The following is an 18,430-nucleotide window of genomic DNA, read 5'->3' on the forward strand; positions in this document are numbered from 1 at the left end:
TTTTTTAAATATAACTACGGTAAAAGTCTTTTATCTGACAAGAATACCCCTATTTAGCGAACAAGTAATTTATTCTTTTTTCTGTTATTGAATACCAAGAAAGAAAATAAATCCCGAAATTAATTTGAAACTTTGATACTCAGAGTTTCCCAGCAAAATATTCACATCCCCTGAGGATAATGAGTGTTCGTCCAGTGGCATATATAACAATTGTGATGACGAATTCCTTCCTTTGTTCAAGAACAATCTTATTGAAATATAAATCTGTGATTTTACTAGGTCCACAGCTTCAATGAACCAAAGCAAAAGTTATACATCGACCTGTATTTAATTCAAATTGGTTCTCTTCTTCTTCTGGTATACAATAGTCTATCGACATTCGATGATTACATACTGTTGGCATACGTGGACTAGTCTATTTACAACACTTTTACCCCTATTTATTCAAAATATTTTTTTTTTCTTATGTTCAATGTATACATGTATATATGTATATATTTTAAATTGCGCTATAGTTCCGTAACTTTCTATCCAGTCGTATAAACGAATCGTTGGCAAGTGCGTACATTTTTTTATATCAATATTTCTGGTCTGTTCCAAACTGTCCTTCACTATTGACAATGACTATATATTACATTTTCCCAAATTCACCCTTGGAAAAAATATTTAAATAGATTTTAATTTCATCAAATCTTATTTTTAGGGTATTATTTATATTTTTATGAATTATATTCTTTACACCAGAAATGTTATTTATAAACAAGCGTATGAGTTTAGTAATGACAAGTAAGACAGAGTTGTATATTATACATCTGATAGTTCAAAATAGAAAGTTATAAGTTATAAGTTATCAGCCGTGTACACTGATCAATACCTGCAGAAGTGAAACGATGCATGAACTTGCATGCCCGACAGGAAATCGCTTGAATACCTGGACGTGTCACCTCACACCCCTCACAATACCTTTGGAAGTAATACCTTTAGCCATGCTGGTGATCAGATGAGGGAAGATCAAAATATATTTGAAAAAAGTTTATTACTTTAAAGAATTATGAACAAATTAGATTTTCGAAAACAATTTTCACGGAACACTTATTTATGATTTCAACTTTGACTTTTCACCAAATTCCAATATCAACAGTTTAAAAACAACAGACCATGGTAATTTAAAAAAAGTAAGAATATTTTCCGTATCAAGTTAGTTAGTCGGATAAAACAACCGTACGATTGACAAGAAATCGACACGCAATTACGACTACATCGGTTACTGTAGTTTTGTTTCTTTGTGGTTTATAGACATATCGTTTTTATTCATCGGGAAAGAAGACAAAATGGCGGATCGTAAAGAATTGATACTCTAAATTTAAAATCGATGGTGATCGCTTATCTAGCGGAATAAAACTTTAATATCTATGAATTTGAGCATTTTTATACAGAATGAACATAATATCAATTTTTGATTTTTTTGCGAAGTTTCCCTTTAAATACAGGCAACAGTAGTAAAAAGGCAAACGTTAGAGTAAACATGATATTTCAACTAGGACTTGTTGAAAAAAGTTATGTCCCTTCTAAGGGAAACAACTCATAAAATATGGTTCTATAATTACAGTGTCACTCTCTGAATTGGCAAATAGTCTTATTAAAACTTTTTTGTCTTTAATGGTTAGTTGGTCATGGCAGTCATAACTCTTGCCTTCATTTCTTGTAGGATATTCTTTTAAAATATAAAAGAACTCCAAAATATAATATTAGAGTTATTGCCCTTGGACATGAGATAAGGGACATGGGAATGCTGTTCTTTTATTCTTCTCAGCAAATGTAGCTTAACAGTAATCTAAAACAGATCATTCAGAAATCTTCTGTAATGGAGAAAATCTGTGTGCAGTTATTACCAGTATGTTAATAATGACAGTATGTAACCTACTCTTAGTCTGCATTCTATTTATGAGACAGTTTCATTATCTATATGTACTGCATAAAGTGATAGACTAATGGGAAATTGATCTTTGACAAAGACTAATGGGATATTGCTATTCAATGACTAATTTACAAAGAATTGATTTCATACCAACTTTTGTTGCTTGAGAAGACTAGTATGAGCTGTTTTTAGCAAATTCTAATTAAATACGACATTGTACTCCTCTTGGCTCATATATCCCAGCTCTTATAAGTACTTTCAATTTGTAAAGTTATAACTGAATGTAAGAAGTTCATAACTAATGTTGAAGTTATTTGCACAATCCTTTTTATTATTATAGAAGACTTTTTTTATTATTTAATCACCATATCCATCTTTTGCCATCACCTTGAAATCTAAGAATTGTTCCATCAAAAAACATGGATGTTGTTGATAAAATTGAACATAGGGGTTAACTGCAGTTTTCAGCTAAAAATTGTAAACACAATAAAATCTACAGGTAAAGGCATTGTGGACTAAATTGTCTGTTGATATTATACAATAGGAGTTATTGTCCTTGGGAACGCATCTTTTTGTTTGTTTGCAGAAACAAGACTTTTTCACATTTGTGGCTTATCTTGAAAACTATTATATGTAAAGAAAACTCTGGAGATCTTATTTTGATGATAATTTCTTCAATCAATTGGAGAATTCTCTCTATGTACTATATTTAGAAAATAAAACCCAGAGAAAATCACTCTTAAAGTACAAGAACTGTTTTAAGGGGTCTATTTATGATTTTGACCATTTGTAGACCTTATTAAACTGAACATTTCTCTATATAAAAATAATGGACTGACCCCTCATAGGAGTAATTCATGTTGCAAGACAATTTTTTTTATCTATATTTGTATATTTGCAAAAAAGATGATAGAGAATCTAAATGGCAAAAAATGTTGACCCATTTTATTTTCAATTTCTGTTTATATAGAAACTTGGCCGAGCCATAAATTATCAGCACGACAGATTTAGGTGGTCTTCATAGTTTAATTAAACACATGTCTTACTGTTTTATGCATCAATTTATTTTGGACAAAAGTGCCAAATAAACAATACAGGTTCCTGGAACACCTTGTTTCTGATGCTTTTGAGTAACAAGTGGGGTAACTACAGGTTGAGTTTTAGTTTATTTTATGTTACAACGCCATTTAGTTTCTTCTGTATAAGAGATGGAGAAACACTGACCCAAAAAGATTTAAGTTTTATTGGCTGTTATGAGGATTTCTTCAATCTTGTTGATTTAATTACATCATTTCAAAATGATTATATTTTCTTTTTGATGTACTAAGCTTTAGTTTATATCCAGATGGTTAATAGAGAAAACCCTTCAAACATGATGAGTTAAAATTACCGTTAATTGTTGTAGATGTTGAATTGTAACATGTTATTTTTGGCATAGTTGGATGAAGTCTAAAACTCCCTTTAACTTTGTTGATGTTGGAACGGTGGAGGGATTGATGGTTGAGTGAAAAGTGGGAACCTTATTTGTGTCATTGACTCCTGCTAAGGTTTTCAACCAAGATTACCGATACTTCTCAGAAAGATTGTTGGACATGTGCTCCTGTTAATTATTGGTATTGATTGAGGATTTTTTCCCCATTTTTCCAGACTTAGGAACTTTGTCTTCTTTCATAAAAAATTATGAATGAAGGTACATATTTTGTGTAACCAGCTCCTTCTACTGATAAGCCTTATGTAGGAGACAAGCTTGTCTGGTATAACAAAGTATTAGCTGGGTTTCAAAGATGAGGATTTAGAATCGTTAACTATATATACAATACAAATCTCATTTATAATTTTCAAACAATTTTATTGAAACTATCATAGACATTTTAAAAAGTTCTGCATTAAAAAGATGGCATGCTGTTCTAATCAGCTTTGAAACATATTTGTGTTATATCCTGTTTTATTAATACTAAACTTTTCTTGATGATGTACAGGTGATTTGGATATGGTTAGATATTGGCACTAAAATGCTTGATTAAATATTTGTAATTGGGTTAATTATTTTTGCTCTTTTTGTGTAATATATATATATATACATATTAGTTTTGCGCAAACACTGTAAATCAGATAAGTGAATTTGTCTACTAAGGTTATGTTGAAAAGCACTCCTGTCAAGTTGTGTTACATGGGGGAAATGTTGCTAGAGCAATAAAATTTACATTATCATACATGATACCTCCATGATGAAAGTACAAAGGTGGTTTTCAAAATTTATTTATTCATCTGTCTTTCTTTTAGTCGTCCTGTCCATCTGACTGTCTTGTGAGATTGCAAATTCTGTCTGCCTAAGATTTTCTTGAAGGCAAAAATATAGTAGTTAGTATTATTGTAGCCATTGCATGAGGAAATGGTATGAGCAAGATTGGAAGGACTGTGCAAGGTCAAGGCAAGTGGCCTCAGCAACTGGTTCTGTGCAGTAACTTTTGACCTTTCAACCATTTTTTTTTTAGACTTTTAGATGTTGTTACTAATGATAAAATTGAGGTAAAAAAAAAGAATCTCTCTCATTATTCAGGAGTTATGGTCGTTGATTGATATAACAGTTCATCTTGTTGATCCAGCTAAGCTGCGTCTTTCTTATAAAAATAAAGATAGATGTTACAGTTTTCTGCTAGGGTAACTGCTGTATGGGGAACAACTCATTCAAGTAATATGTATAGCTAGCTATAATACTAGGCTTAACCCATCATTTTCAATGTCTGTACCAAGTCAAATATTCAAATTCAAATTCCCATTCTTTATTTGATATGAAAATGTTTGATTTTGTCAGCTTTTTATGGACTTTCCCATTTTGAATTTACCATGGAGTTTGTTAAATTTGTTATTCGTTTTAGATCCTTTAATTGTATGTATTTTTAGCTTGTAAAAGTAAAGGTTTTAGTCAAATCAGATCTTATAGTTTGTAGTTTATATCACTAGTCTTTACACTGAGGAATTGTGTAGTTGTACTTGTACATTCTTAGTAACTAGCTCAAAACCATATACTTACTACCTCAAAACCATATACAATATTTCTGCTTGGGTAAATTTTGCCTTCTATACCAAATCCCAGCCTCAGTAAATATGACTCCCTAGTTAGTCTATAAGAGCACTTTAGTATGCTTTATGACATATTACACATGCATTTCCATTAACTTGTTGAAGATAAATATGTAATTATTCAGTTATAGATTTTTGCTTATGTGTGTGTCGATAAATGATGCGTTTTAATTTTTTTAAATTGAAAGCTGAGAAGTTAAGCTGTGCTATTTTTAGATATAATTGGAAAACACCTAGTATTGCCAGTGAAGCATTGACTTTTATTGATGGGGAGTTTTTTTAATGCATTCTGATATAAGGTGGATAATCGACATCTCTTATAACATACAAAGGATTACATTATCCTTCAAACATAGATATGTTAATAACAGCCTAGCTGGCCTGTATGCCAAAAAAAGGAAAAGTGCTTGCACTCATATTATTTAATTGAATTTTGTGTTTTTGGTATATTTACAGATTTTTTTTCAAATTGATTTCCATCATTTGTACGATGTTTAAACATTCATGATCAGGTAAACATAATGTGTGTCTTGAAAGAAATGAATTCTATAGACATTTTGTAACTTTCGTCTGGGCAATACATTATCATAGTAACTATGCTGCAGTCAAGTGATGATTAAAACTGGAAATTCATAAAACATTTATTGTTAAAATTATTGACTGATGATTTCTGTCTTGAAACATTTTTCTTGACTTATGGAATAGAAAAATTATAAGGATTTGTTGTGGTGGAATTAAATTATAAGGATATGTGATGATGGAATTATTGGAGTAAATACTTAATTGGAATTTTTAACATGTATTCATAGTAATAAAAAACTTGATGATTTTTGTAAATGATTCGGATGGAAATATAACTGTTTTTGTGTTAAAAGCAGTCTGATTGATTTTCAAAATCAATAACCTTAATGCGTGTTTATTCTGGTTATTAATAATTGAATAAAGTGAGGTATTTTATAAAGTGAAGAATGTTGCACATAGAATAAGTGATCATGTGGAAGTTATCGTCTGTGTACACCTGGAAACGATCATTCACCTGAGTTACGAAGAACAATCTCTAAACTATGGAGGAATATGACCGACATAAAAAATCTCCTGAGAAAAGTAAAATTCCAACTCTATTCAAAAAGTCCAAAACATCAAAGCAGAAAAAATCATCTCCAAAGCGTTCTTCAAAGGATGCTGCACATTCCAGAAGTGCTAGTTTGTCTCCCAGGCTGCGTCATGGTATACCGTCGTCAGGACCAGTGTCGCCATACAAATATTGTGGAGGTATATACTTTTCAGCTTTCTATTGTATTTTTGGTTTGAAAAAAGGGTTTCTCGTAGTAAATATTAAAGGTTGGGAAATTATTTTTTTTTAAACAAAAATAATCATTTCAATTTAGCAATATGAGCATATTTTTAAAGTTCAGGCTCTTAATGTATATCCTACATATCCTACAGAAATTAAAACAAGATTATATTGTGTAGCCATTGAAAATTTAAAGCTTGTCACTGTACTGGAAATTTTACTCTTTGGTGTGTCATTTTAGTTGAACTAATTTCTCAAATTAATTGTATGACACAAAACTCAACTTAAGTATAATGGTTGCCATCGGAGCCTCTTGTTGTTATGTATAGAAATTTTGGTTTCAAACATTTTATCATAAACCAATCAGAACTTAAGTTTGATGCATTTCCAAAGATTGGATTTGAATGTCTGTATTGATGCCTCCTCCCTTGAAGAACATTCAGACATTCCTAAGAGATTGGTGTTATTTACAGGTAATGGCACAGTCCTTAGTAATTCTTGGTAATTTTACCTGCAGCACATGCATTAATGACAGCAATCAATAGATGTATCTTTGATCCCAATAGGTGAAACAGAACAGATAAGATAAATGCCTGTGATGACTATGGTCTATCTGTCTTGATTTTGATTACAAAATATTGATTTATAAAGGAATTTCCATGCAGACTCATTCTCTGATAGTGTGTCACCTTTGTCATTTTGTAGAAGATATACCCTGGAGGGCCAGTACTATGGGGGTATATCTAATTTACACTATGATATTATGATTAACGCAAAATGATTTAGAAAAGGTCCTAACAGGAGTTTGACCTTACTTTAGGACATAAGCATGATAAATGTCAGACTATCCAATTACATTTAATGACATCCAACATCCGATTAAAAAAGTTACTTTTAAGGGGGCTCACGGGTCTAAATCATTTTTTTAATTTAATATAGGATTTCGCTATATTTTTCTATGAATAAACTTTATCTTATACTTAATAGAAAAATGAAATAAAAAAATGGGGTCACCGTTCATTTACGCTCACAATCTGCCTTCGAAAGAAGCATACATTTTTGTTAATGTCCTTTTTTTTCTGTTGAACAAATAGGAGAAATAGCGGTAATATCGAAATAAAAGAAAGAACTAAATTACAGAAATCACTTAAATTTTACAATTATTTAGTTTATGTACAGCTTATTCGAAAACAACAATAACAAATATAGGTCACCGATGAGTTTAAATAGATATTTCAATTTTAATGCTAAAAAATGGCATTTTTGCACCAAAGGGGTATAATTTGGAGCTTTTTCAATGATATCTACATTTTAAGTCACCTGGGGCCAACACATATTGATTTTTTGGAAAGATTTTTGTACCATATGATAAAGTAACAACTACTAAAGGTAATTAATAAAATTTGTAATGAAAAATAAATGTAAATTTTTTTTCTGAAAATCTTATACCCGCGAGCCTCCTTAAGGCTTGATTGAACATGTAAGATTCCAACATTCTTCTGTTTTTCCATTGAAAAAATACATATACTGTAACTTAGGTCATCTTGAAATTCTTTCCGATTTGATAACATATTAAACATTACATAAAATCATTGTTTTAGATAACAAAGAGTAAAGTTAATACTAAACTTACAGATAATTCAGGTTGATACTGAAAATAATTAAAAGGGGGGTTGTGGTGGGGATGGGTGCACTCATTTTATAAAACATAAGTCATGGCGGCTAGTAATTAGTTTAGATTTATCAGTCATCTTATGGTCAAAACATATAGAAAGATCAAATACCAAGTAGTGACTGTTTAGAGAATATCCAAATCTGGACTGACAGGGTTATAATAGCCAATAGTTCTGACAGTGGTGGCACTAAACACCAACAATCAAGCAATCAACTTGATATTTTAATAGATTTTAACCCTTTACTTTTGTGATAGTGATTAGTGGAATTGCCAAAGGAAGTACAGTAAACAACAGTATAGGAAAAGCATTTTCCTCTATTAAAAACTCTTTCCAAAATCTTGCATAAAACCAACCATTATCCAGTTACTATGACAGAAACCATTATAATTACTGTAGGTCAGTACTGAAGAGCTACTTCAAAGTTCTGTATAAATTTACAAGTAGAATGAAATTAGTGTTTTGAGTTCTATATAGATTTTATTAAGGAATAAAGCTATAGAAAAGAGTTATTATAAATAATTGCTGTAATTTGCCAGAGCTTTCTTTGAAGTGTGTTGAGAGTTCAGTTTAGTGTATTTTGCCTGATTTTAAACTTGTGTTCTTCACTAGATTTTGAAAAGAAAGTTTGTTAGTACAATACTTAGTAGTTTGCAAAAAAATATTGTAAATGCAAGAAATTATGAAAAAACTATCAATATGGGCAGAACATCATTAAAGGCATTTTTCCTTTGCTTTTGGATTTGTTAAGTATTGGGTCATGAGTTTACTTTACACAATAACACTTTTTAGCTCACCTGGCCCGAAGGGCCAAGTGAGCTTTTCCCATCACTTTGCGTCCGGCGTCCGTCGTCGTCCGTCGTCTGTCGTCCGTCGTCCGTCGTCGTTAACTTTTACAAAAATCTTCTCCTCTGAAACTACTGAGCCAAATTGAACCAAACTTGGCCACAATCAGCATTGGGGTATCTAGTTTAAAAAATGTGTGGCGTGACCCGGTCAACCAACCAAGATGGCCGCCACGGCTAAAAATAGAACATAGGGGTAAAATGCAGTTTTTGGCTTATAACTCAAAAACCAAAGCATTTAGAGGAAATCTGACATGGGGTAAATATGTTTATCAGGTCAAGATCTATCTGCCTTGAAATTTACAGATGAATCGGTCAACCCGTTGTTGGGTTGCTGCCCCTGAATTGGTCATTTTGAGGAAATTTTGCTGTTTTTGGTTATTATCTTGAATATTATTATAGATAGAGATAAACTGTAAACAGCAATAATGTTCGGCAAAGTTAGATTTACAAATAAGTCAACATGACCGAAATGATCAGTTGACCCCTTTAGGAGTTATTGCCCTTTATAGTCAATTTTTAACCATTTTTCATAAATCTAAGTAATCTTTTACAAAAATCTTCTCCTCTGAAACTACTGGGCCAAATTAATCCAAACTTGGCCACAATCATCTTTGGGGTATCTAGTTTAAAAAATGTGTGGCGTGACCCGGTCAACCAACCAAGATGGCCGCCACGGCTAAAAATAGAACATAGGGGTAAAATGCAGTTTTTGGCTTATAACTCAAAAACCAAAGCATTTAGAGGAAATCTGATGTGGGGTAAAAATGTTTATCAAGTCAAGATCTATCTGCCCTGAAATTTTCAGATGAATCGGTCAACCTGTTGTTGGGTTGCTGCCCCTGAATTGGTAATTTTGAGGAAATTTTGCCGTTTTTGGGGATTATCTTGAATATTATTATAGATAGAGATAAACTGTAAACAGCAATAATGTTCAGCAAAGTTAGATTTACAAATAAGTCAACATGACCGAAATGGTCAGTTGACCCCTTAAGGAGTTATTGCCCTTTATAGTCAATTTTTAACCATTTTTCATAAATCTAAGTAATCTTTTACAAAAATCTTCTCCTCTGAAACTAATGGGCCAAACTAATCCAAAGTTGGCCACAATCATCTTTGGGGTATGTAGTTTAAAAAATGTGTGGCGTGACCCGGTCAACCAACCAAGATGGCCGCCACGGCTAAAAATAGAACATAGGGGTAAAATGCAGTTTTTGGCTTACAACTCAAAAACCAAAACATTTAGAGGAAATCTGACATGGAGTAAAAATGTTTATCAGGTCAAGATCTATCTGCCCTGAAATTTTCAGATGAATAGGTCAACCTGTTGTTGGGTTGCTGCCCCTGAATTGGTAATTTTGAGGAAATTTTGCTGTTTTTGGTTATTATCTTGAATATTATTATAGATAGAGATAAACTGTAAACAGCAATAATGTTCATCAAAGTAAGATTTACAAATAAGTCAACATAACCGAAATGGTCAGTTGACCCCTTTAGGAGTTATTGCCCTTTATAGTCAATTTTTAACCATTTTTCGTAAATCTTAGTTATCTTTTACAAAAATCTTCTCCTCTGAAACTACTGGGCCAAATTAATTCAAACTTGGCCACAATCATCTTTGAGGTACCTTGTTTGAAAAATGTGTCCGATGACCTGGCCATCCAACCAAGATGGCCACCACGGCTAAAAATAGAACAGGGGTAAAATGTAGTTTTTTGCTTATAACTCTGAAACCAAATCATTTAGAGGAAATCTGACAAGGAGTTAAATTGTTAATCAAGTCAATATATATCTGCCCTGAAATATTCAAATGAATTGGACAACCGGTTGTTGGGTTGCTGCCCTCCAATTGGTAATTTTTAAAGAAATTTTGCTGTTTTTGATTATTATCTTGAATACTATTATAGATAGCGATAAACTGTAAACAGCGATAATGTTCATCAAAGTAAGATCTACAAATAAGTCCATATGACCTAAATGGTCAATTGACCCCTTAAGGAGTTATTGCCCTTTATAGTCAATTTTTAACAGTTTTCATTAATTTGGTAAATTTATGTAAATTTTTACCAAATAGTTTTCTCTGTTACTAATGGGCAAAGTTCATTATAGATATAATTGTAAGAAGCAAGAATGTTCAGTAAAGTAAGAACTTCAAACACATCACCATCACCAAAATACAATTTTGTCCATGAATCCATTTGTGTCCTTTGTTTAATATGCACATAGACCAAGGTGAGCGACACAGGCTCTTTAGAGCCTCTAGTTTTTCCTTTCAGAGTTTACTGATTTTCAACAGCATCTTACTTTTCCAATTTACGCAGACTTTCTGTAATTGTAAATAGGTTTTCTTCATGCCATCATGTCCTAGTTTCTTCAGTAAATTAAGTTTCCATTCTATATTGGATTTAGATTTTCTGATAGAAGTTGATAATTGATGTTCCATTATTTAGCAATTGAAAGTTAATGTCATTATACATGCTATCTAGTGGTTCTGAAGTTTGTTACACTGACAAGTGAAATGTAATAATTTATTTTCTATATTGAAATTCTACATGCAAATTTATAATCCTAATGCATTAACCAAGTTTTCCACTATGCCCATGAAGTAGGTAAATAGTACAAACTTAGGATGAGATCTTTCACTTTCAGAAAAGCATGATTTCTCAATCAGCAGATCAACTTCTAACTTTGTAATTGATGTATGATGTCTTTACACTAAATATTTTGGAGGTATACTGATTGATACTTTGAACAAAGCTTTCAGTACTGCTTCTCTTCTGAGATAGCTACTTTTGTGTCCCTTCAGGTCTTTTTATTTGATGATGTTGTGCTCGGTATGATCTATTGACTCAATGTCTTTCCAATTGGGTTGTGTGGTTACATCATTGTCCTTTGTCCTGTTAAACGGAGGATTTAGCTCTCGCAAAAATTTTCAACCAAGACACGTAGTTTATGTTAATGTCCCAAACCAGTAGGTACAGTTATCCATTGGTTACCTAACTTCAATAATTTTTGTTCTTTCATTTCTTTTTATTTTATCAAAGTTGTTGGTAATCTGGTTTATTTTTTCGCTAGATGAGGCAAATCCATCCTATGGAATATGGAAATGTGGTATGATTGCCAATGAGAAAACGATAGCAGGTCACCGATAAACCTTCAACAATGAGCAAAACCCATATGTTATAGTATTTATGGTTTATCTTAGTAATTTTAATTTATCAAAAAAATATTCTGTGTTTGTGTAACATTTAAGTTTCATGTTTCCAATACCAGTATTAAAGAACAACAATAGTAAAAAGACCATCTAACAGACGGACGGACGCACAGACCAGAAAACATAATGCCCATAAATGGGGCATAAAAAGGAGGCAAAAATACAAGTAAATCCTTCCAAAAAGCTATCAGTCTGTTAATTTATATTATGATATGAATTTACAGGAATTGGAATTTTAATGTTCATATTTTGGAAAATTACTGTAGTGATGCAAACTTTCTGCAGTTAGAATACACTATCGTAGTTATCAGTTCATTTGACTCATGAGTTTGAATTTACCTTTGGTATCTTCCGGTTCCTCTCCTTGTATAGTTGCCAACGACTCAACTATTAGTCCAGTCAAACTAAGTTTTAACCTCAAACTAATTGCAACAGAAAATGTTTTAGTTTTTATCTATAACATTAAGCCCTAAATATACACAGACATAAGTCCCATAAAATCTAACTTGAGAAAACTCAAAATCAGCATTTTTAATTTTCTATGGAAATTTAACATTGGAAGGGGAGATAAATCCGCAAAAATGAGTCTTTTTTTTGTCAGTTTTTCGTTGATTTTCTTAAAATTTATTCCATTGGTGACTGTACATGTAGGCTTATGTGCTTATCAAAGAAACTTCGCTGATGGTTAAAGTCCTTTCCTTACAGCACTTACTTCAGAGAAATATAACCAGTAAAGATAAACTTTAAAATATTATCAACAAAATTGTACCCAATATTTATTTCCAACATATGTATTGATGGCTTGTAGTGGCTTCAATATATTATACTTACCAAATTTTACCACTAAATTTATGAAGAAAAATACACTGCACATAATTTACATGGTTGATATTTTTTGCTGATCTGACAATGTTAGTACAATATGATGACTTAGTGAAGTGCAGTGTCATGAAAAACCTGAGTGAAAAACATGGCAAACATGTTTTCCTTTTTAGAATATAGATACAGTAAATGAAATGTCACAGTGTCCTATTTTGACTTAATTTATTTAAGTGCAAAATGCACCAAAACCAAACCATACCCTTTAACCCAATTCTGAGATACTTTGTAACTAATGAAATGTGACAGTTCAGCATGGCCTTGAACCCAGATTGACCCTGATCAGGTGAAATACTATAGTAAAGCAGATGTTTATTTGTCAATTTATTATGCTTCAATTGGTGTATGATTTTAAAGTTATAAATTGTATAGCCTCATGCATTCACTGGTAAAGGTGTGAATATGTGTGGAGATGTACTATTATAAAAAAGTCTGTTGCATTGTCACTTAATATTTTGGGCCATTGTATTAGGACTATATGAATTCATAATTTAATTTCTATATGTGATTTATATGAGTAATTGAATTGGATGTAGTGATTGTATTGAGAAATTGAAAGGCTTAGTGACAGATGTTTGAATCTATCTTCCCCCTGTAAGATATTAGCTATCAACTAGTGGCCGATATTAGAATAGTCAATAATTGGATTAGCTGACCAATTCTTTATATGGTCATTGAGATGATTCATGTTAACATATTCTGTTGACATTGTTGATAGACTATTGATGATTGATGTGCAAGTTCAACTGGTACAATTATTGTGTTATAATTATCCATAATTTGGGAGTTTTACAAAGTTTAGATTCTTGGATTAATACTAACTATCAAGAAAACATTTAGTGATAAGTTGAATTACTCAAGTGTTGAAATTGTTACATAACATTTACAAAAAAGAAGAATTTGATGCATGATTTCTAAAAAAAGTTAGTTACATGCTAAAAAATGTATAATAGTAAATCAACTGTAGAAAATGTGTCTTTATTTATTTCTTATTGATCGGACTATAAAAACGACTTATTGAATAAAACAGTTATAGCTCCCAGGTGACAATTGAAAATACTAAGTAGAGTTCTGAATTACATTTAGTGATAGACATAATGGCTTATCTTCTATGATAGATCTATAACATATGATGTTGAGAATGTAGGATGAGTTGTCTGTCAAATCATGGATTTCACAAGAGGTAAGTAAATTACGTTTTATTGCATTCAAGTGTAGAAATCATTGATATTGATTGTAGGCTGGCCCATTATGACATGGGTTACCAGCTATTGTGGTAAATGTAGCAATGAAAGTAATTTGAATTTCTGAAGTCTGAAATGTGATAGACAGATTGAATTTGACTTTGTAAGGATTTGCATTGAGAGGCTTGTGTAATGTTTTTTTACTTGGAAGCTCAGTCATTTTGGTTAAATGAGGATATTAAGTTGTAACTATGAATTTTCAATAGCAAAAACTAAAACATTGATTGAGAAAAGTTTATAGGCTTCAATAAGTAAGTCGTGCTTGTCTTGTGAGGTCAAATGTCAAGGAAATTCACAGTATAGTAAAAACATCAGTAACAATAAGCTTATTAAAAACTGACACTTGTCTCTCGATTAATATTTATACCTGTGTGGCAGAAGGTGGATAAGCAACTGTTTGGATCTGACTAATAAAATCAGTTCATGCATTGATTGGAAATTTATATCTGTCTAATTTACATGTCAAATTTTAAGGAGAATCACTTATAATATATTAACAATATTTGGTATGCAGTTGTCACCGTAATTGGCATTTTCATGTCTAATTTCTTTTGAGATGTTTTGGCCTTGTACCTTCAATTACAGTTCATTGACTTTGAATATATTGCATATATATATAGAGCATTTTCCTATCAAAATCACATACAGGCAAATCAAATCTGTGTTTCACAAGTTTATTATTTTGATTGAAAAAGCTTTGCTGCCATGATATCCCCTTCCAATACCGTCCTTATGGTGCCTCAAAAGCTAATTTCTCATCTGCCTATCTATCTGTGTCTCAACATAAAAATACCCATGAAAGTTTTGCATGATGAATTTCTAGTTAACAGCAAACTTTTTATAATCAATATTGAATATATTTTTATACTTTTATGCAATTAAGTTTGCTGGTAGGATACTTTAGAAGTGATTTTTTTCCAATAAAGTTGTTTGACAGATTATCCACCCATTGTATAACTTTTTGAATAGATAAGACAGTCTGATTTTCTATGTCAAATCGCTTCTATGGGTGGAAAGCAAGTCATAACTTTATAGAATATCACAAATTTCCTGATTTTTATACGACCGCAAATTTTGAAAAAATTTTCGTCGTATATTGCTATCACGTTGGCGTCGGCGTCGTCGTCGTCGTCGTCGTCGTCCGGCGTCCGAATACTTTTAGTTTTCGCACTCTAACTGTAGTAAAAGTGAATAGAAATCTATGAAATTTTAACACAAGGTTTATGACCATAAAAGGAAGGTTGGTATTGATTTTGGGAGTTTTGGTCACAACATTTTAGGAATTAGGGGCCAAAAAGGGCCCAAATAAGCATGTTCTTGGTTTTCGCACCATAACTTTAGTTTAAGTTAATAGAAATCTATGAAATTTTGACACAAGGTTTATGACCACAAAAGAAAGATTGGGATTGATTTTGGGAGTTTTGGTTTCAATAGTTTAGGAATAAGGGGCCAATAAAGGGCCCAAATAAGCATTTTTCTTGGTTTTTGCACAATAACCTTAGGTTAAGTAAATAGAAATCTATGAAATTTAAACACAATGTTTATGACCACAAAAGGAAGGTTGGTATTGATTTTGGGAGTTTAGGACCCAACAGTTTAGGAATTAGGGGCCAAAAAGGGACCCAAATAAGCATTTTTCTTGGTTTTCGCACCATAACGTTAGTATAAGTAAATACAAATCTATGAAATTTAAACACAAGGCTTATGACCATAAAAGGAAGGTTGGTATTGATTTTGGGAGTTTTGGTCCCAACAGTTTAGGAAAAAGGGGCCCAAAGGGTCCAAAATTAAACTTTGTTGATTTCATCAAAATTGAATAATTGGGGTTATTTGATATGCCGAATCTAACTGTATATGTAGATTCTCAACTTTTGGTCCCGTTTTCAAATTGGTCTACATTAAGGTCCAAAGGGTCCAAAATTAAACTTAGTTTGATTTTGACAAAAAATGAATCGGTTGGGTTCTTTGATATGTTGAATCTAAAAATGTACTTAGATTCTTGATTATTGAAGTTTTTTGGTCCAGTTTTCAAATTGGTCTACATTAAGGTCCAAAGGGTCCAAAATTAAACTTTGTTTGATTTCATCAAAAATTGAATCCTTGGGGTTCTTTGATATGCCAAATCTAACTGTGTATGTAGATTCTTCATTTTTGGTCCTGTTTTCAAATTTCAAATTCTACATTAAAGTCCAAAGGGTCCAAAATTAAACTAAGTTTGATTTTAACAAAAATTGAATTCTTGGGCCTCTTTGATATGCTGAATCTGAACATGTACTTAGATTTTTGATTATGGGCCCAGTTTTCAAGTTGGTCCAAATCAGGATCTAAAATTATTATATTAAGTATTGTGCAATAGCAAGTCTTTTCAATTGCACAGTATTGTGCAATGGCAAGAAATATCTAATTGCACAATATTGTGAAATAGCAAATTTTTTTTTAATTAGAGTTATCTTTCTTTGTCCAGAATAGTAAGCAAGAAATATCCTATTGCACAATATTGTGCAATAGCAAGAATTTTTTTTAATTGGAGTTATCTTTCTTTGTCCAGAATCAACTTAAATCTTTGTTATATACAATATACAATGTATATACACTTTTTACTACCAACTGATAAATTTAAATAATCTTTACCATTCAGTGATAACAAGCAGTTTTTTTACATCTTAATATTTTATGATGTATTTAAATGAGTAGTTATTGTTGCAAACTCCATTAGAAATTTGAATTGATATCAGTTTTGAAAAAGGGAAACAGGGATGTGAAAAAAAAGGGGGGGGGGGTTAAATTTTTCTCATTTCAGATTTCATAAATAAAAAGAAAATTTCTTCAAACATTTTTTTGAGAGGATTAATATTCAACAGCATAGTGAATTGCTCAAAGGCAAAAAAAACCTTTTAAGTTCATTAGATCACATTCATTCTGTGTCAGAAACCTATGCTGTGTCAACTATTTAATTTTAGATTTAAAAAGTTTGAAGAAGAAATCTTTAATTGATTTGTAAAATCTTGGCATTTGTTTTGTGTAAAAAAAAACCATGTAATGTCAAAAATTTGATCACAATCCAAATTCAGAGCTGTATCATGCTTGAATGTTTTGTCCATACTTGCCCCAACTGTTCAGGGTTCGACCTCTGCGGTCGTATAAAGCTGCGCCCTGCGGAGCACCTGGTTAGAAATTATGAAATACTTGCCTGATGTTCATATGATGAAATCATAATCTTTCAGTCAGTTTAATTGAAGTCTGGAGCTGGCATGTCAGTTAACTGCTAGTAGTCTGTTGTTATTTATGTATTATTGTCATTTTGTTTATTTTATTTGGTTACATCTTCTGACAATCGGACTCGGATTTCTCTTGAACTGAATTTTAATGTGCATATTGTTATGCGTTTACTTTACTACATTGGTTAGAGGTATAGGGGGAGGGTTGAGATCTCACAAACATGTTTAACCCCGCCGCATTTTTGCGCCTGTCCCAAGTCAGGAGCCTCTGGCCTTTGTTAGTCTTGTATTATTTTAATTTTAGTTTCTTGTGTACAATTTGGAAATTAGTATGGCGTTCATTATCACTGGACTAGTATATATTTGTTTAGGGGCCAGCTGAAGGACGCCTCCGGGTGCGGGAATTTCTCGCTACATTGAAGACCTGTTGGTGACCCTCTGCTGTTGTTTTTATACGACTGCAAAATTTGAAAATTTTTTCGTCGTATATTGCTTTCACGTTGGCGTCGTCGTCTGCGTCGTCGTCGTCCGAATACTTTTAGTTTTCGCACTCTAACTTTAGTAAAAGTGAATGGAAATCTATGAAATTTTAACACAAGGTTTATGACCACAAAAGGAAGGTTGGTATTGATTTTGGGAGTTTTAGTCCCAACATTTTAGGAATTAGGGGCCAAAAAGGGCCCAAATAAGCATTTTCTTGGTTTTCGCACTATAACTTTAGTTTAAGTTTATAGAAATCTATGAAATTTTGACACAAGGTTTATGACCACAAAAGAACGGTTGGGATTGATTTTGGGAGTTTTGGTTTAAACAGTTTAGGAATTAGGGGCCAAAAAAGGGCCCAAATAAGCATTATTCTTGGTTTTCGCACAATAACTTTAGTTTAAGTAAATAGAAATCAATGAAATTTAAACACAATGTTAATGACTACAAAAGGAAGGTTGGTATTGATTTTGGGAGTTTAGGTCCCAACAGTTTAGGAATTAGGGGCCAAAAAGGGACCCAAATAAGCATTTTTCTTGGTTTTCGCACCATAACGTTAGTATAAGTAAATAGAAATC

At 31.9% G+C, this 18,430-nt stretch overlaps 1 protein-coding gene across 6 annotated transcripts in view; it reads left to right on the forward strand.

Annotated features, from left to right (window-relative positions):
* Window positions 1–18,430, forward strand: part of LOC139513418 (coiled-coil domain-containing protein CG32809-like) — a 92,377-nt gene that overhangs the window by 5,689 nt on the left and 68,258 nt on the right. For 2 of the 6 annotated variants that reach the window (XM_071301867.1, XM_071301865.1), the window contains exon 1: window positions 5,924–6,274. The exons of 2 other annotated variants lie outside the window; for them this stretch is intronic. In XM_071301867.1, coding sequence (XP_071157968.1) covers window positions 6,067–6,274 — 208 coding nt within the window. In that variant the 5' untranslated portion in view covers window positions 5,924–6,066. Of the gene's footprint in view, window positions 1–5,923; window positions 6,275–13,755; window positions 14,091–18,430 lie in introns of those variants that run through there. 2 more of the 6 variants (XM_071301868.1, XM_071301871.1) reach the window with 2 other exon arrangements.

The sequence above is a fragment of the Mytilus edulis genome, chromosome 2, assembly GCF_963676685.1.
Source record: "Mytilus edulis chromosome 2, xbMytEdul2.2, whole genome shotgun sequence".
NCBI lineage: Eukaryota > Metazoa > Mollusca > Bivalvia > Mytilida > Mytilidae > Mytilus > Mytilus edulis.